At 34.2% G+C, this 19,733-nt stretch overlaps 4 protein-coding genes across 5 annotated transcripts; 1 reads left to right on the plus strand and 3 right to left on the minus strand.

Annotated features, from left to right (window-relative positions):
- The first annotated feature begins 14 nt into the window (after positions 1 to 14).
- On the plus strand, positions 15 to 4,060 carry LOC101210328 (protein unc-13 homolog). The gene is made up of 5 exons (XM_004134353.3): positions 15 to 1,027; positions 1,131 to 2,015; positions 2,100 to 2,543; positions 2,634 to 2,820; positions 2,946 to 4,060. Exons 1-5 carry the CDS (start codon positions 467 to 469, stop codon positions 3,917 to 3,919), a joined length of 3,051 nt encoding a protein of 1,016 aa, XP_004134401.1. The 5' UTR covers positions 15 to 466; the 3' UTR covers positions 3,920 to 4,060.
- Positions 4,061 to 4,288: 228 nt separating this feature from the next.
- On the minus strand, positions 4,289 to 7,638 carry LOC101210572 (protein NRT1/ PTR FAMILY 5.2). Its single transcript, XM_011652614.2, has 5 exons — positions 7,214 to 7,638; positions 6,895 to 7,112; positions 5,867 to 6,435; positions 5,300 to 5,575; positions 4,289 to 5,221 (listed from the first exon to the last, which is right to left on the minus strand). The coding sequence occupies exons 1-5, from the start codon at positions 7,359 to 7,361 to the stop codon at positions 4,627 to 4,629; spliced, it is 1,806 nt and encodes a 601-aa protein (XP_011650916.1). The 5' UTR covers positions 7,362 to 7,638; the 3' UTR covers positions 4,289 to 4,626.
- A 1,141-nt stretch (positions 7,639 to 8,779) lies between these two features.
- LOC101221882 (protein NRT1/ PTR FAMILY 5.2-like) lies at positions 8,780 to 12,556 on the minus strand. 2 transcript variants are annotated; one of them, XM_031881929.1, is made up of 5 exons: positions 12,271 to 12,556; positions 11,972 to 12,189; positions 10,857 to 11,425; positions 10,223 to 10,498; positions 8,780 to 9,559 (listed from the first exon to the last, which is right to left on the minus strand). In XM_031881929.1, exons 1-5 carry the CDS (start codon positions 12,407 to 12,409, stop codon positions 8,962 to 8,964), a joined length of 1,800 nt encoding a protein of 599 aa, XP_031737789.1. In that variant the 5' UTR covers positions 12,410 to 12,556; the 3' UTR covers positions 8,780 to 8,961. The 2 variants fall into 2 exon arrangements, with proteins under 2 accessions (XP_031737789.1, XP_031737790.1); XM_031881930.1 differs by lacking the exon at positions 12,271 to 12,556 and having other exon boundaries at positions 11,826 to 12,105.
- A 1,387-nt stretch (positions 12,557 to 13,943) lies between these two features.
- Positions 13,944 to 19,057, minus strand: LOC101210814 (protein NRT1/ PTR FAMILY 5.2). Its single transcript, XM_004134355.3, has 5 exons — positions 18,794 to 19,057; positions 18,438 to 18,655; positions 15,673 to 16,238; positions 15,198 to 15,464; positions 13,944 to 14,827 (listed from the first exon to the last, which is right to left on the minus strand). The coding sequence occupies exons 1-5, from the start codon at positions 18,918 to 18,920 to the stop codon at positions 14,257 to 14,259; spliced, it is 1,749 nt and encodes a 582-aa protein (XP_004134403.1). The 5' UTR covers positions 18,921 to 19,057; the 3' UTR covers positions 13,944 to 14,256.
- Between the last annotated feature and the right edge of the window lie 676 nt (positions 19,058 to 19,733).

A 19,733-nucleotide genomic window follows, 5' to 3' on the forward strand; every position in this document is an offset into this window, starting at 1 on the left:
TGCAATAACTGGTAGCAGTTTAAGATTAAGCAGAAAATAGATTGAAATGTGAAGGTATGGTTATTTTTAGCAAAAAAGTGTGTTGAATGCATGAAGCATAGAAATGAAAAGAAAAAGACAACTTGATTGAGTTGCAAGAATTAATGGCTGTTTAATCCCCAAGTCCTTGTTTCTCGTATAGTTGTTGTAATGGAGAAGGTTGAATCAGCCACATCTATCTCATGTTGTCCTCTGTCAAATAACTAACATAAGAAAAATAAGAAAAGAAAGAATCACCATTCAACCTCTGTCACCATCAAATCTCCTTAAACCTCTCTGTTTTAAGAGAAATGTTCGCCTCATCTTCCACTTCTCTCCCGTTGAATATCTAAGAGAAGGAAAGAGGAAAGAGGGAAAAAAAAAAAAAGGAAAAGAAAAAGAAGAAACAGAGGAAGAAGTGAAATTCGGATCGTTCCAGTCCTCCCATATGGGGCACAGCCACAACGTCCGCCGTGAGTCCTTGTCAGGTCACTTATCCGTGGCCCGACCGGACTACCACGTCGACGTTTTCGAGAACGATCTAGTATGGCCCTTCAACAAGCTCGACGGAATTGACCGTGATAACGTCCGTGAGACCGCCTACGAGATCTTCTTCACGGCTTGCCGCTCCTCGCCGGGCTTTGGAGGTCGGAACGCTCTCGCATTTTACTCCTCTTCTAATAATGATAATGCCGATGGCGCCTCGGGCCCGAAGCCTAATGGGGTTGTGATGACACCTACTAGTCGGATCAAACGAGCACTTGGGTTGAAGATGTTGAAGCGATCGCCATCTAGGAGAATGTCGTCCGGCGGAAATAGCGGTTCCAATCCATCTTCCCCTAGCTCTCATAGTTCCAGCGGGTCGAGCCCTGCTTTGTCGTATACTCTGCCGTCACCAAGACCGCGCCGGCCAATGACATCGGCTGAGATTATGAGGCAGCAGATGAAGGTTACAGAGCAGAGTGATAATAGGCTTAGGAAGACTCTCATGAGGACTCTTGTTGGCCAAGTACGTTTCTTCTTTCATTTCTAATTTCTTCTTAATGTATAATCTTTGTGCTTGTGTTTAAAAGCTTCTGGCTCTAGTTGTGACTTTTGCCTACTATGAACAGATGGGAAGACGAGCGGAGACCATAATTCTTCCATTGGAGCTTTTAAGACATCTAAAGCCATCCGAATTCACCGACGCAAATGAATATCATTTATGGCAGAAACGACAGTTAAAGATTCTTGAGGCAGGGCTTCTTCTTCACCCTTCCATTGCACTTGATAAATCAAACACATTTGCAATGCGTCTTAGGGAGATCATTCGTGGGTGTGAATCGAAGCCGATTGACACAGGGAAGAACTCTGACACTATGAGAACGCTTTGCAATTCTGTTGTGTCATTGTCTTGGCGCAGTGCTAACGGAATTCCAACCGATGTGTGCCATTGGGCGGATGGTTTCCCTCTCAACATTCACATCTACGTTGCTCTTCTTCAATCCATCTTCGACGTCAGAGACGAGACACTAGTACTTGACGAGGTAGACGAACTTCTCGAGCTAATGAAGAAGACATGGTCAACGTTGGGAATCACTAGGCCGGTTCACAATATATGTTTCACATGGGCATTGTTCCAACAGTATGTTGTGACAGCACAGCTTGAGCCAGACCTTCTATGTGCTGCTCATGCTATGTTGGCAGAGGTGGCCAACGATGCCAAGAAGCCAGATCGTGAAGCGGTATATGTTAAGCTTTTGTCGTCAGTGTTGTCATCGATGCAGGGTTGGGCAGAGAAAAGGTTACTTCATTACCATGACTATTTCCAGAGGGGGACAGTTGGTCAGGTAGAAAACCTTCTTCCCTTAGCCTTATCTGCATCAAAGATTCTAGGTGAAGATGTTACCATCACAGAAGGGGCAGGGAAAAACGAGGGAGATGTATTGGTGGTGGATTCTTCTGGTGATCGTGTGGATTACTACATCCGATGTTCAGTAAGGAATGCGTTTGCCAAGGTTCTCATCTCATCCATTATTAGCTTTAGCAATCATATTTATTCAATCATTTAAGACATTCATTACAATCTCACTTCAATTTAGGTACTTGAGAATGGGAACCTCAAGGAAGTAAAAGGTGAGGTGAGCGAAGCTTTGCTTCAGTTGGCAAAAGAAACAGAGGATTTGGCATTAAAAGAAAGGGAAAGCTTCAGTCCTATACTAAAGAAATGGCATCCAACAGCAGTAGGAGTTGCGGCAGTTACATTGCATAATTGCTATGGTACTATGTTGAAGCAATATCTAGGTGGTGTTTCTACGTTAACGAGCGAGACAATAGGTGTTTTGCATAGGGCCGGAAAATTAGAGAAGGTGCTAGTTCAAATGGTGGTCGAGGATTCCGCTGATTGTGACGACGGTGGCAAGGCTATTGTCAGAGAGATGGTTCCTTTTGAAGTTGATTCCATTATAATGAACCTCTTAAAAAAATGGGTTGATGAGAGGTTAAAGAGACAAAGAGAGTGTCTTAGCAGAGCAAAAGAATCAGAAGTAAGTGAGAACAGTGATAGTGTTCTTCAACTTGTATTTGGTATCAGCAAGTAATCGATCTTTTCCATTTTTTTTTTTTTCTTCTTGCAGACTTGGAATCCAAGGTCCAAAACGGAACCATACGCGCAGTCGGCTGTGGAGTTGATGAAGCAAGCTAAGGAAACTGTGGAGGAGTTCTTTGAAATCCCTATTGGAGTTACGGAAGATTTGGTTCAAGACCTAGCTGCTGGTTTAGAGCATATCTTCCAAGACTATATCACATTTGTGGCATCATGCGGTAACAGTTACACATGTTATTAGTACATTAGTTTATTTTCTTGTTGATCCTCAATGCATTGGTGCAATTGAACAAGATCAACTGTAAAACATGCTTCATTTTCCTAAAACTCTTATTTTTTTCAGGTTCAAAACAGAGTTACCTCCCACAGCTTCCTCCTCTAACCCGGTGTAATCGAGATTCGAAGTTTGTCAAGTTGTGGAAGCGAGCCACTCCTTGTAGTGTTGTTGGAGAAGATATGAATCATATTGGTCCTCATGAACCTCATCATCCACGACCATCGACTAGCCGTGGAACCCAACGCCTATACATTCGCCTAAACACATTGCATTATATATTTTCTCACCTACATTCACTTGACAAAGTTCTTTCCCTTTCTCCTAGAGTCACTCCTCCAACCAGCAACCGTTTTAGCAGTTCTAGATCTTATAGCAACTCATCTTCTTACTTTGAACTAGCCAACTCTGGCATTGAATCAGCTTGTCAACATGTATCAGAAGTAGCTGCTTATCGTCTGATATTCCTTGATTCAGCGTCAGTCTTTTATGATTGCTTGTACGTGTGTGATGTAGCGAATGCACGGATTCGACCAGCATTACGAGTGTTAAAACAGAACCTTACCTTATTATGTGCAATTGTAACTGATAGAGCTCAGGCCTTAGCAATGAAAGAAGTAATGAGATCCGCTTTCGAAGCATTTTTAATGGTTCTTCTAGCCGGAGGATCATCTAGGGTGTTTTATCGTTCCGACCACGAGATGATTGAGGAGGATTTTGAAAGCTTGAAAAAGGTATTTTGTGCATGTGGAGAGGGATTGATAGCAGAGAATGTCGTCGAGCGTGAAGCAGAGCCAGTTGAAGGAGTGATAGCATTAATGAGCCAAATTACTGAACAACTAGTGGAAGATTTCAGCATTGTAACTTGTGAAACAAGTGGAATTGGAGTTATGGGTTCCGGACAAAAGCTACCTATGCCTCCAACAACAGGACGATGGAATAGAGCCGATCCAAACACCATCTTACGAGTTTTGTGCCATCGGAATGATCGACCCGCTAATCAATTCTTAAAGAGAACATTCCAATTAGCAAAAAGAAAATGAAGCAAATCTTCTCTTGTATAAAGCAGAGAGAAAACAGAGGGAGAGACAGAGAGAGACAGAGTATGAGTGTGTTTTGTGTATATACCAACTTTGAATGAAGTTTGGGAGAAATTGAGGGAGGCACATTGCATACATTTTACATACCAAAGTTCCAAAGAATACCAAGTCATCGATTTGGTGGTGGGGGGGGAGAACAATTGGTTGCATTTCCTTTTGTCTCATATCTCAATTAACAAAACCACCTCTTCCAAAGAAAAAAAAAAAAAAAGAACAAAGAAAAAACATACAGCCAACATTCTTTAAAACATATCCATATATTCCTTTCCTTTTTTCTTTGTATAATGTTTAGGTGAAAACCAAATTCATATATTTAGTGAAATGAAAAGCAAAATCTTCAAATGTAACTACTACTACAGCAACAGCAACGCCAGTATTACAATTTTAATGGCATTAATGAACCAAAACAAATGTATTTGTATCTTATAACTTTGTCTTAGGCTCTTAGCTTCGTTGTTTTTTGTTCAGTATAAAGTGTCCAAATTCTTCATGTTTTCTGCTACCTGATCATTAAACTTACATATTTGCCCACTCGTCTATATACAATCAGGAACTTAACCTCCACATCAATCTTCGTTAGGCGACTGATGGTCCAAGGACCATTTACGAACTACACATTACAACTAAAAATCGTAGCTTCATATTTCAACCTAGCTGTTGGTGGCCATTGATTTCTTCTTCTTGAGTTCCTCAGTAAGCAGATTGATGGAATCAGAGACTTCAGCTTTGTAAAGATACAATTTGGAAATGATAAGAAAGAGGAAGAAGTTAACAGCACTCATAACTGCAAGTAAGAGATAGAAGTAATCAAGATGAGAAGCATTCAAGTTGTTCAAAATCCATTCTTTGCCTTGTCTTTTGGTAATCTCAGAAACTTTAGAAACGATAAGACTACTGAGGAAGTTCCCAATTCCAAGTGAAGTCATTGCATAAGAAGTACCAAAACTCTTCATGTTTTCTGGTGCTTGATCATAAAAGAACTCCTGAACAGCTACTTGAAGAAATGAGTCTGCAACTCCCGTGAGGATGAACTGAGGAAGAAGAGTAAAAATGGTTAAGGGAAGTACTTTTTGTTCTTGTGGTGATGATCCATTTTCTCTAGCAGCAACATCAAGTCTGTGCTTTTCCACTCTTGATGCCACTACCATTACCAATACATGACAAATCATTCCAATTCCCATTCTTTGCAACATTGTGATTCCCCTTGGATTTTTTGTCACTCTGCGCACTATCTTCACAAATATCCTGTTTCAACAATCAAAATAACTAAATTAATAATGAGGTTAACTAAGCATCATTTTTTCCAAAAATGATCGAGAAAACCTGTCATAGATGAGAATGCTGAGAAGCAATGAGATGGTGACAAAAGCATATAAACTCGCAGGAGGGACTTTGAAGTGGCTGCCAATGCTTCTATCCAAAGTGGTTCCTTGTTTGATGAAAAGGGTGTGTGTTTGTGCCGTTATTGTGTGTGGAATGAAGGTGCATATCAGAATTGGTATCATTCGCAGCATTTGTTTTGTCTCTTCCACTTCTGTCACTGAGCACAACCTCCATGGACCTCCTGAATCTCTTCTTATAGCAGCCTTGTTCAGAAACCTACATATTATACAAAATTAAATAATTTAGAAGTTTCATAACAAAACGGAGGACTAAGGGCCTATTTAGATTCATATACGAATAAATATAGAGATTTACGTGGTTCACTAATTGTGTATTTACTAACGGCAAAAGAAGAGAAAATATTAGATTATAGAGTCAGAAGGCGCCAACAGAGTTAGAGGGTTTACACAATGCAGACTTTTAAACCATGGACGTAAAATCGTAAATAAAGAAAATAATACAAAAAAGTCAATCCAAATAAAATCTATAAATAGTGATTAATGCCACCTCAAAGATGGAGTGGAATCAATTTTGAAATTTCCAGGCTTGGAGTAGTGTTGAATCTCAAGCTCATATAGTTGATTTGGGTCATTAGGAATAGGAAGTCTCCAATTCCAAGCAGCACCAACGATGACATTAGCGATTGTAGTAAAGGGGCTTCCACTGGGAGGCCTATGCCTATAAAAGGGAGTGCCAACAACAAATATGATAATAGCAACTCCAATGCCAATAGTGGGTATTCCATATCCTAAGCTCCACCCAACATTGTCCTGAATGTAAACCAAAATAGTAGAGGCAAAGAGAATGCCAGAGAATGCAGTAAAGAACCACCAGTTGAAGAAGGACAGCTTTTGGGCCTTCTCTTTCGGATAAAAATCGTCGAATTGGTCGGCTCCCATCGTCGAGATGTTTGGTTTGGTCCCACCCGAAGCAATCACCAACAAGTAGAGGGAGCCAAAGAACACTGCAAGCTGTAATTTGGAGGCTTGCTTGCAGTTTTGTTTAGTAATGGGTTGTAAACACGGTGGAGGCTTTAAGCTTGGCACTGACACTGCTAGTGTTAGAAGAGACATTGCCTGCGGTAAAGAAAACCATGTTATATGTACAAACTTATACATAAAAGGCAAGAGGTTTGGTTAAACATTCCTTGTGTGTAATTTTACCAAGATTCGAATAAAATGAAATCCTTACCAACTTGTTAAATAAAATCAGAAGGTATGCTTTCAGCGTACAATTATAACACTGTATACTTCATTCATTCATCTCAAATTTCTTTTTAATTTCTGCTTTTTTAGCAACTTTAGAAACAATATGGTTATTCTAGCTAAATAATAACAATTTATTATTATTTTGCCAGAAACAAATTATGTTATCTTAAAAATCCAACTACTGAGAATTATTTTAAAAGATGCAACCTTTTCAAACTATGCGTAACACAAATGTTAAAGCATCATTTTTTCTATCCCGAACGAAGGTAAAGAAGTCAAATCTTCATCCTCATAAAAGTTATACCACAAAAGTTCATACGAACATACCGTAAACCAAATGAAGGAGGAGATCAAGAAGGTCCGATAGCGACCAAGATGAGCATCAGCGATGTAAGCCCCAAAGATTGGCATAATCCAAATGGCTCCATTCCAATTGGTGACATTGTTAGAGGCAGTGACAATGCCTTGGTGCAACTTGGTGGTCAAATATATGAATAAATTAGCAGAAACTCCTTGGAACACAATCCTTTCCAGTAGTTCATACACTGTAAATTCAAACAAACATACATGTCAATTACTGCTAAAATTAGCTATGATGACAATATTTTCCGACGACAAATTGAGAGATTTGAATTGGATAGTTTACCGATAATGAAAAAACATGCTTTCCAAGAGCCGGTTTTGGATCGAAGAAGAGGTCTGCCTTTGAGATCAACGGTTCCATCTTGGGTGTAATTGTCAATGACACTTTCTTGATGTGTTGTGGTTGTAACCGTCATTAATAGAGTTTGCATACGTCTTATTACTTCTTACTCTCTTTGCTCTAAGATTTTTGAGGACGGACACTCTGCAATATGCATGCAGTATCAAGTTTGAAGCTTTTTTATATTCGTTTTAATAAAGTTCCAAAGAACAGTGTATATGATTCCTATAAAAAGTCGTTATACTTTGTGATCGAATGGGGAAAATTAGTTAAAATTTAAGGTCGATGTTAGAGCAATGAAAATTTAATGTTGATATTTTCTTGAGATCAGTTTGAAATCGGGTTTTCTCAATGTGTATAGATCAGTAAACCTTGCCATAATCTTCACATCAAACAATAATAAAATCAGTGGAACTTTGTCAACTTTGAGACATTGCTTGAGGAAGAATCAAAGATAATAAATGTCGAAATTAAAGGAATATAACTTATCTCATGAGGTGTTCTTTAGTAATTAAAGAATCTTTACCCACTTGCACCAATCCTACATTAACCACACACTTATCAATCCATCCAAAATATCTCATCTTTTTATAGATTATTATATGAATCAAATACTTTAAGTTAGTAAGATCATGTTTCACATTAAGAGAGTGATTAAGAAATAATATACCGATTGTCACTTTTTAGTCAAATTTGTGTAAATTATTATAATTAAAAATTTAAAAGTTGAGTTTGAAAATTATGAAAAAGTTAACTAAATTCAAACTTTTTTTTTTTTTTTTTTTGTGAATATATGATCTTTTGATGTTAAGAAAAAATGACACTTTTAAAAGAAACATTTTTAAAAATAGCAAAATAAATTATAAATTTTGAATTTTATTGATAGAATTTAAGTATTTGATCAAAATTTACTATTTTTTGAAAATTTCCTTTAAAAAAAAGATCGTGCTATATATATAACACTAATAATAAAGAAAAAGGAACAGCAAAATAAAAATAGAAAAGTAGAATTTCTTTATGACACTATCTCATAGTCTACAAAATGATATGTACAAATAAGATTACTACAAAAAGAAAAGAAAAAACTTTTTCCTTTCTTTTATATATGGTATAAAATTTCAACTTTATTTAGTACTTCCTATTGCTTTTAATTATAATATTATTTTATTCACACATTTTTCTTCCTTTAAGGTATATATTTTAATTTTTATAAACTTAGTACGATTTTTTTATAAAATTTTTTAAAGTATGTACACATAAATATAAAGATTTTAATTTCTCTGATTTCATGGATAAAAATATATGTTAATTATGGTTGAATTATGATGTTAAATTGATGGAGTTGTTAATGATAAATAAATAAATCCATGAATATACATTACATCAAATTGTCTATTTTTGTGTATTTGTATTAAAAATAAAAGTAGTGATACGACTCATATTAGAACTTCAATTATAAAATCGAAGATATCTTTTTGGTTTGATCAAAAGTAGAACTCGACATCCATATTTAAATAAAGATAACTCGAGGTCTTTTTTAATATGGATAAAAATCGCTCTATTTAGCTTCCTTTTTTCTCTGTATACATGAAAACAATACTACACAATATACATCCATTATTTGAAATTATATGCAGGGGAAAAACACAAGGGAACAATCTACAACTTGAATGGAATCTTAGCTTCATATTTCAACCTGTTTGTTGGAGGCCCTTTGATTTCTTCTTCTTTAGTTCATCAGTAAGAACTTGAATGGAATCAGAGACTTCAGCTTTGTAGATATAAAATTTGGAAATGAGCAAAAAGATGAAGAGGTTAACAGAACTCATAACTGCAAGTAAAGCATAGAAATAATCAAGATGAGAAGCATTCAAGTTGTTCAAAATCCATCCATTGCCCTGTCTTTTGGTAATCTCAGAAACTTTTGAAAGAATAAAACTACTGAGGAAGTTCCCAATTCCAAGTGAGGTCATAAAGTATGAACTGCCAAGACTTTTCATGTTTTCTGGTGCTTGATCATAAAAGAATTCATTACTGGCTATTTGAAGGAATGCATCAGCAACTCCTGTGAGGATGAATTGAGGGAGGAGAATGAAAATGGTCAAAGGAAGTTCTTTTTGCACTTCTGCTGATGACCCATATTTTGCTGCAATATGAAGTCTATGCTTTTCCACTTGAGATGCAACTGTCATTACTAAAACATGGCAGATCATTCCAATTCCCATTCTTTGTAACATTGTGATTCCCCTTGGATTTTTGGTCACTCTCTGCATTATCTTCACAAAGATTCTATACCAAGAAATGGAAATGAATGTTTTAGCTAAGGATCATTTCTTACTTTTACCTTTCTAGTTCATGAGGTTTTTTGGCACTTATTCTAAACCAAAAGACCATCAACATCAAGCAAAAACAGAAACGACAAAGTCAATGATATAAAGACTTCGGGTTATAAATGACAACTTAGGACCAAAATGCATGGGCTAGAAAAGGGGTTTGACTTGGCCCAAGCCAACATATTCGACCTCAACCAAGGCCGAGGCTGAGGCGAAGATCAAGGTTGAGGCCGAGGTTGAGGTTGACGCTAACAAAATGTCAAATGTGGCATGCCTCAACCTATTGAATCAAAAGATAACCGTAATGCAATTCTGAAACTCTATCAGAAAAGACTTATGTCAACTATACGTATAAATACAGCATGATAGTTCATGAGAGAAAGTAAATTCATTTTTATACTCAAATTTTCAACTGGTTGCGTAGATATTATTTATAACTTAAGCATCATAACTTCTGTAGCAAGTACCACGTAAGTGTATAGATATAAATTTACGAATCGTTATCACATAAATATCAAGTCTATTTTTCTAATTCAAATTTTGACATCAACAAAGTTTGGACAACGGCATGTGCTCAAATTCGTGCAGTCTTAACCAAGTTTAGAAGATACTCAATTACCTGTCATAGATGAGAATGGTGAGAAGCATGGAGATGGTGACAAAAGCATATAAACTAGCAGGAGGGACTTTGAAGTGGCTGCCAATGCTTCTATCCAAAGTGGTGCCTTGTTTGATAAAAAGGGTGTGTGACTGTGCCACCATTGTGCTTGGTAAGAAAGTGCATACCATAATTGGTATCATTCTCACCATTTGTTTTGTCTCCTCCACTTCTGTCACTGTGCATATCCTCCATGGATCACTTGAAACTCCTCTTAGAGCTGCCTTATTCAGAAACCTACATATTATACAATTCTGAATGTATTAAAACCTTGTTAAAAGAATTGTATTGATAGAATTATCAGATAAATTAAACATAGCATTAATTCAGCTCAAAATTACCAATTGACGATAACAAGAGTAATTGAGATACTACAACCTCAAATACTCGTTTGGGTTTTACAAGCTCTGGTGCCATACTAGAGAAACATGATATTCTAAAGTGGTGAAACCTCCCTATCTTTTCAACTTGGGATCTTCACCAGAAACGAAGACTAAAGGAAATCATTGGATTTCATCATTATAAAAAACACATTATCAAGGCTTAAAAAATCAAACAAAACAGACTTTAAAAGTAGTGATTAACGTCATCTCACCTCAAGGAAGGAGTGGAATCAATCTTGAAAGTTCCATTCTTGGAGTAATGTTGAAGGTCAAGCTCATATAATTGATTTGGGTCATTAGGAAGAGGAAGCCTCCAATTCCAAGTAGCAGCAACAATGACATTAGCCATTTTAATGAAGGGACTTCCACTAGGAAGCTTATGCCTATAAAAGGGAGTGCCAACAACAAATATAAGAATGGCAACACCCAACCCAATAGTGGGAATTCCATATCCTAAGCTCCACCCAACGTTGTCCTGAATGTAAACCAAAATAGTAGAGGCAAAGAGAATGCCAGAGAACACACTAAACAACCACCAGTTGAAGAAGGACAGCTTTTGGGCCTTCTCCTTCGGATCAAAATCGTCGAATTGGTCAGCTCCCATCGTCGAGATGTTTGGTTTGGTCCCGCCCGAGGCAATTGCCAACAAGTAGAGAGAGCCAAAGAACATGGCTAACTGTAATTTAGAGGCTTGCTTGCAATTTTCTTTACTAATGGCTGTTGAACATGGCGGTGGTTTTAGGCTTGGGATTGACACTGTCAGTGTTAGAAGAGACATTGCCTGTAGTTATGTCAAAATATAGTTTTAATATAGACAACAACAAATATAACAATATGTCTTAAGTATTAACATATAAGACACTATGTAAAAAAATTCATGAAATATCTATAAAAAAATGTCAATTTCGATTAATGTTTTTATTTATGTTATATAATTTTATGAATTTTTGTACAATAAAATAAAAATATCAATTCATTACATATATCGATATTGGACTCATTTTAATTGGAAATTGAGAAAGTTATTTTTATTTTTATTAGTATTGAAATCTATGTACGTCAAAAAATTAAATAAAATTAAAACCAATAATTATGAGGTAGAAGTTTTAACAAAAAGGAAGGAAAAGCCTTGGAAAAATAAAATAAAATATAAAGAGTTGGTGGCACGTACACGTTGTTACCTTAACAGTTAACACCCATTGTTTATATTGTATCCTAAGTTCCACTTGGATCTCAATTCCATACCCTCATCTTCACTTTTCTCCAATTAAATTTCTTTTCCAAGTTTAGGAGTACTTCAAATATAATCCTCACATACAGTACATACCATAAAGCAAACGAGGGAGGAGATGAAGAAGGTGCGATAGCGACCAAGATGAGCATCCGCCACATAAGCCCCCAGGATAGGCATAATCCAAACGGTTCCCGTCCAATTCGTGACATTGTTCGAGGCAGTGAGAGTTCCTTGATTGAGCTTAGTAGTCAGATATATAATGAGATTGGCAGCAATCCCATTGAACATCATTCTCTCGATCAGTTCGTACCCTGAAAAAAAAAAAAAACTTAGTTACCATCGGGTGAAGTCAACGGCGGAAATTTAACTGAAAAAAAGAAAGTTATATATACCGAGGATGAAAGAACAGGCTTTCCACCGCCCGGTTTTGGAGCGGAGAACGGCGTTGCCCTTCCAATCGACGGTTCCATCTTTCGTGTAGTTGTCTACGTCGAGTACTCCTGCTTCCTGATCTGCTGCAGCATCCGCCATTACTGGAGAAGGATAAGAAGCTGTAGTGGCTGTTTTTATTTGCTCTATGAAGCAGCTCCAAACACAAGGAGTATTTGTTTATGAAACGTTAGACCACACATCACCATTGCTTCTCTTTTATTTTTTATGATATGATTTAAAATACTACTTTCCTCCACTATTTTTTATTTTTAATTTGTAGGTTATTTGTATCTATATATAACCAATAATCATTTCCATTATTTTTACTTTTTAAAAAATAAAGTCACGTCCATACTCGAGTTCGTTTATTATAGTCCACTTACATAATCAAACTAAAAATAATTTGCATCTCAATACTTCAAAATATCTTTATCCTTCACTGTTAATGGAAATGGAAGGTGTAGAATAATAATGTTAGTATGTAGAAAGTATTATGCTTATGAATTAAATATGAGTTTGTTTCTCTTCCTCACGAGGCCTTAATGAGTATTATATTATAATTGGTGTTCATATCATTTAACATATTTAATCTTTTTTCTTAAGTATATTTAGTCAAATTGAGGGCTATTATATAGTTAATATTTGCATCTGATGTTTGACATTTGGGTTTCCTTTTAACTTTAAACAACATGCAAAATAGTCATAATTCCAATAATTAATTTACATTTCTATATAACATATCTTTGACTAACTAATTTCAAACAAAATAAAAAAGTATTTTAGGGGTTATAATGATAAAAGTTGATCTAATTCATGTATATTTTTAATGACAAAAATTAGAGATAGGTGAATGACGTTAATTATACATAAAATATAGTTTTATAGTATCATTAACAATATCTAGTAGGTTAGTATATTAATTGATATTTACAAGTGGTTTCATAAACAAATGCATTAAAACTTAATTTGAGTTTAATTCAATATTGTGATAATTGATGTATTGAGTACAAACATTTTTATGGTTTTTGTATATCAAAACCCTAATTTTAATTTGGATTTAAAATTCAAAATTATATTAAAAGAATCAAATGTTAATAAATATAATATTATAAACTTAATTATGTTTTTTTTTTCTCTAAAATTAAGACATGTACTATAAATTTTATTATATTACCAAAGAATAATAAATTTTATAAACATAAAACATAGTCATAAATAATTAATTAACAATAGTTTCTTGAGTATGGATACAACTTTATTTTGATTAATAAACTAATTGTTTTAGAACTACCTAGCTATTTTTTCTATATTTTTAGTAAATTTATCATTTGAAATTGCTTTCTTTTTATAGAGTACTATAGTGAAATTTTTATTTCGGTCAAAAATGTCATTGTAAAAATTGTTGACCATGGGCATGATTAGTGGGAAGAAGAATCTTAATCTCCCAACTTCGTCATGGCAAACGTACTTAAATTTTAATTATATTTTATTATTTATAGTTCCAATTATAGATTTTAAATTAACATTAACATTAAAATTTTATTTTTCTATATAATTACTTGATATCAAAATATCTAAAATAAATATATCTCTCGATGCCTACGACAATAAAAAAAACGATCAGTCGATAAAATATGATAAAATCAAATTCCAAATTTTATTCTTTTCCTTTTCTTTTATATCTAAAAGCAATGTTACAACACACCCTTAGAATATTTAGTGAATGGAAAAAGAAAAATACTACATACATATGTCAAAACACAACAAAAGTAAAGCTTCCTAAGTATACATATATATGTCTATATATATATATATAGTAAGAAATACTTACCTAATTCGCTTGTACTTATCTTCTTACTGACCACCATTAAAACTTTGACATCTATATTCATCTTTGTTGATCGTCAAAAACATAATGGTGGTCAGTAAGAACAATGGCGATTCATTCAACCCTTAAATTTCTTGTCCTTGAGTTCATCGGCAAGAACCTTAATGGAAGTAGAAACTTCGGCTTTATAGACATAGAGTTTGGAGATGATCAAGAAAACAAAGAAATTGATGGTACTAAGAACAGCAATTAAGGCATAGTAGTAATCAAGATGAGAAGAATTGAGGTTGTTGAGAATCCATCCATTCCCATTTTTGATAGTGATGTGAGAAACTGTTGAAAGAAGGAAAGTACTAAGGAAATTCCCAATGCCAAGAGAAGTCATTGAGAATGAAGTGCCTAAGCTCTTCATTGTTTCGGGAGCTTGGTCATAGAAAAACTCAATCTTTGCTACTTCCATGAAAGCATCTGCTGTTCCCATGAGCATGAATTGTGGGAGGAGTGTGAAGATGGTTAAGGGAAGAACTTGTGGTGATCCATTTTCTCTAGCTACTTTAAGTCTATGAGTTTCAATTCTTGATGCAATTGTCATTATTAAGATGTGGAGAATCATTCCAATTCCCATTCTTTGTAGTAGTGTGATTCCTCTTGGATTTTTTGTTATTCTCTGCATTACCTTCACAAATACCCTGTTGATTCAAGTGGAGAAGCATATCAAACATCTGCTTATTTTGTTGAAACAAAACAGAGTTATTGAAGTTGCAACTGAGAAATTTGAACAATATAACTACTTAGTTTAGTTTGTTATGTAATATGATTCAAAACTCATGTTTAAGTCAACTCTAATATCCCTATGTACTATATGCATACATTTTTTTTTAAAGTTCTCCACTTCGATTTTACTGTGTCTACGAGTGGGAGCCCCTGATTTACAGTAACAAAAAGTGGGGTGCACTGTAGACAGAAATTGAGGATGCATGATCAAGACACATCAAAATATAAAAAGAACTTTATGAAGTAGTGTAGAAATTGGGGTATCATAATTACTTGTGGATGTACCTGTCATAGATGACAACACTGACGAGCATGGAGATGGTGACAAAAGAAGCTAAACTTGCAGCAGGGATTTTGAAGTGGCTACCAACACTTCTGTCCAAAGTGGTGCCTTGTTTTATGAAAAGGGTGTGTGTTTGAGCCAACATTGTGCTTGGGATGAATGTGCATATTAGAATTGGTATCATTTTTAGTATTTGTTTTGTTTCTTCCACTTGGGTCACTGTGCATAACTTCCACGAACCTCTTCTTACAGCAGCCTTGTTCAAGAACCTACACAAATATATAAATGCACATATATATTATATTTTGTCTCACAAATTCAATCATTAATGAAACATGAAGCTTAAAAAGGATATTAAAAGCAAAATTTCAAGAACTTACATCTAAAAGTTGAATTAATATAATTGCATGAGATCATACAGCAGGAAAAGTGAAAAGTGCAAATAATGCAAAGAAAAAAAAAAAAAAGAGAGATCACCTAAAGGATGAAGTGGAATCAATCCTAAAAGTTCCTTGCTTGGAATATTCTTCAAACTCAAGTTCATGAAGTTCTTTAGGATCATTAGGAACAGGAATCCTCCAATTCCTAATAGCACCAACAATGACACTAACCATTGTAGTGAAAGGGCTTCCATTAGGTATCTTGTGCCTATAAAATGGCGTCCCAGCAAGAAATATCACAATTGAAATGGCAAGGCCAATTGTTGGAAGTCCATACCCCAAGCTCCATCCCACATTGTCTTGAATGTAAACCAAAATTGTGGTGGCAAATAGAGTCCCAAAGAATATGCTGAACATCCACCAATTGAAGAATGACAACTTTTGGGCCTTCTCTTTCGGATGGAAGTCGTCGAACTGGTCCGCTCCCATTGTCGATATGTTTGGCTTTGTGCCCCCGGTCCCAAGCGCTAGCATGTAGAGGGCGCCAAAGAACACTGCAAGCTGTAACGTCGAGGCTTCCTTGCAGTTTTCTTTGTTCACGTCTGAACATGGTGGTGGTTTTAGACTTGGCAATGATACTGCTAGTGTTAGAATTCCCATTCCCTGTCAAAATATCAATTATACCTTAATACTACGTTTTACTGATTAAATAAGTTTAGAGGTAAAGAATCAAATTATATGTAATTACCAAATTTGGATTTTTATTTTCAAGATTGATAAAGCAACTCAAGCTTTATCTAAGACCAAAAAATCTAGACCTTTGAATACAACATGAATATTAAGAAATTTTTTATGTATGTGGATACTTACAATACCATGCATGTGTCAAATTTCAATTACCACTTAATTATGCTATGGTTAGTAACTAAATCAATATTAATGAAATAATATTTGAAAAAATTGGTTGCAACCCAAAGTACCCAAACAAAACATTTCCATGTGCCATTTTTTTTTAAAAAATAATTATTTATTAATTCATATATGTATTTTTTAAAATATTTTCAAATATAACAAAACTTTAAATTTATTAATAATATTGATAGATTGAAGTCTATCGATAGTTATATTAAATTTTGATATTTTAATTCCTCTATGCATTCTAAACATTTGAAAAGTGAAATTGTAAATTATCATAATTTGACCTAACGATAAAAAAGAGATATAGTGTCGTTAACTAAGTAAGAGGTGAATTATCACATATATTTTAAAAAAAATAAAAGGGTAAGGACAAACATTGTGGGAATACATAGAAATGATCAAGTTGTATTACTTTTTAATAATGGACAAAAGCATTCATCCGTCCCAAGAAATTGATACCCATTTCTTGACTTTCAGCCCCCATAATTTAAGACCACAGATGACTACTACTACTACTTGCGCCGAGCCATAGCACACAACACAATATTTCTCTCCAAATTCATTTTGAACTTTTTTGTTTGTTTGTTTTTATCTTGTTTCCATTTCTCAAAATATTCAAAGCTCCAACATCAATTAAATGTATATAGCCTTATCCCATATTCCAGGCATCAATTATAACTTTTATATTATTCCCTTCTCATCTTTTTTTTCTTCAATTCTAAACTTTAGTTTTACCCTCCCAGTTTGAATTATTTGATTTTATTTTAATCCCAAGATTCAAGATCGTAAACGTATAAACATTAATTTTGAAATACAAGTTGGTAGATAGATAAATGGTGTCTCGATATTCCTCCTCGTGAAACCCAAAACTCATCGGAGAAATTAATCCTCGTTTCCATTAATTTTAAGGAATCTGTTTAGAAGATACTCTCTTACCATAATTAAACACACACACACATATATGATTCCCTTCTCAAAGATAATACTACAAAATTATTTTACTCCACATGCCATTATTTTCTTTTTAATTTTTTTTCCATATCTAACATATATTATATAATGAAATTTAACCATGGATATATTTATTGGTATTTATAATGACGTATATATATCATATCATGTTGATCTGATCTCAAAATATTTTAACTCCGATCTAATTTAGAAAAGAGAGATTTAACTATGATTTGTTTTATACTTTATCTTACCTATAAACATATATTACACATATATTAAGTTTACGTTAATGTTTTTTAAAAAGATAGTTGGTTATACAATACTTTAGATAATTGTATGTCTCCTCTCAGGAAACACCGTATAGTGAAAGCTTAACATTCGGATTAATTAGAGTTCTTTTAGACATTTGAAAGAAAAGTTTTTTATCATTAGACTTTTCTCTTATATTTAGTTGATTTCTAAAAGTTTTTAAGCTATATATGTGTCTATCACTTAATACTTGTGTTTATTTATGTTTTATATCTTAAAATTGTTCTCACCAATTTCGATGTTTTCAAATTTGTTTTTATTTGGTTAATTTGGACTTTCAAAATTTTATATATTTCTAAGAATATCTAACATGTTCATATATAAAACCTTCATTTAACTTGCATATATCTAACAATTTTGTGCAACTAATTAATAATTAAGTCTATCAATATAAATTTATATGTCATCGTTATATTATCATGTGTATTATATATATGATCAAACCTTCCTTCAGTGTGTTCAATTCAATAATTAAAATGAACTGAAACACATTATCTTTGGAAGTGTGAACATGAACATCCAAGGTGGTGGGTAAGAAATTAATTTTGCTGTCCCTTCCATATTTAAGAAGAGAAAACAACTCAAAATAGACAGCTTAAGGATTTCAATGGATAAACACCAATGAAATTTATGAGACTCATTACTTTAGGTCTGCAGCCTGAAAGTGATAAGAAAACATACCGTAAGGCAGATGGCCGAGGCGACGAGAAAAGTCCGGTAACGGCCGAGATGAGCATCGGCAACGTACGCTCCCAAGATCGGCATAATCCAAACTGTTCCAGACCAATTGGTGACATTGTTGGCCGACGTGACGGTTCCTTGATGCAACTTCTTCGTTAAGTATATAATTAAATTCGTCGATATCCCATAATATGCCATCCGTTCAAACACTTCGTATACTGTCACATATAACACTCCAGATTATCATACTAAACCCTAGAACGAATTATGACGTACGTGACAAAATAGTTGAATTTTGTTCATCTTAAGTGCTTGAAGAAGTTGAGTAAAAATCTAGAAGGGAGTGAGAGAGTTACCAACGATGAAGGAGCATGCTTTCCAACGGCCTCGTTGGGAGCGGAGGACGGGGTTGCCTTTGAGATCAACAGTTCCATCTTTGGTATAGTCATCGAGGCCGGTTTCTTCAGCAGCAGAGGCAGCCATACGGTTACTACTAGTTGTTGGGTACTTTAGAGAATAATATAATTTGAAGGCTTAGCTTTAGTTCAGTTCATCTTCAAAAGACTCATAAACTATATAAGTAAACACCCAACTCTCACTTCATCCTTTTATATACTACAAAACATATCCTCTCTCTCTCTTTTGTTGGTCAACCCGAAGTGCAATATGGAAAAGTTAAACATTTAAGAAAAAAGATCAAAATTTCAGTGTATGTTGAGCTGTCCACGTTATTGTGTGTAATGTATATAAATCTAAGACGTTTCTTTATTTCTTTACATCAAACAGTGAAAAAATGTCATGTATATCGTTCTAATTAACTGATATGGAAATGGATTTATTATTATTAATTTAGTTTCCAACGTATAATGGAGTGAGAGAATTGTAGAAGATTATAAATATTATCTTGTCTATGTTTTATGTCTATTAAATTTAAATTATATAAAGAGAATCCAGACTAAATTTAAATTATAGGAATTAAAACATATGGAAATTAAAGTTTTTCTCTACTCCATATTTTTTAAGTGAAAAAATAGAAATTAAGAAAAAGAAAGAAACTTTTCAAATTTATATATAGATTTCAATTTTATTTTTTACTAAGAAAATAATTTGGCAAGAATTGAATTTTTTGGATATTTTTTATTGGGGAAGGATCTCCTACCTTTGATTAACATGTAAAGGCATTAAATCTATAAGGTTAGGGTGGTTGGACTACCGCTATGTTAATTTATTTATTTTTATTTTTATTCACATTTTTTGGGGAATATTTTAATTCAGTTATTGGTATTCCATCGAAAA

This window comes from Cucumis sativus, chromosome 3, assembly GCF_000004075.3.
Source record: "Cucumis sativus cultivar 9930 chromosome 3, Cucumber_9930_V3, whole genome shotgun sequence".
NCBI lineage: Eukaryota > Viridiplantae > Streptophyta > Magnoliopsida > Cucurbitales > Cucurbitaceae > Cucumis > Cucumis sativus.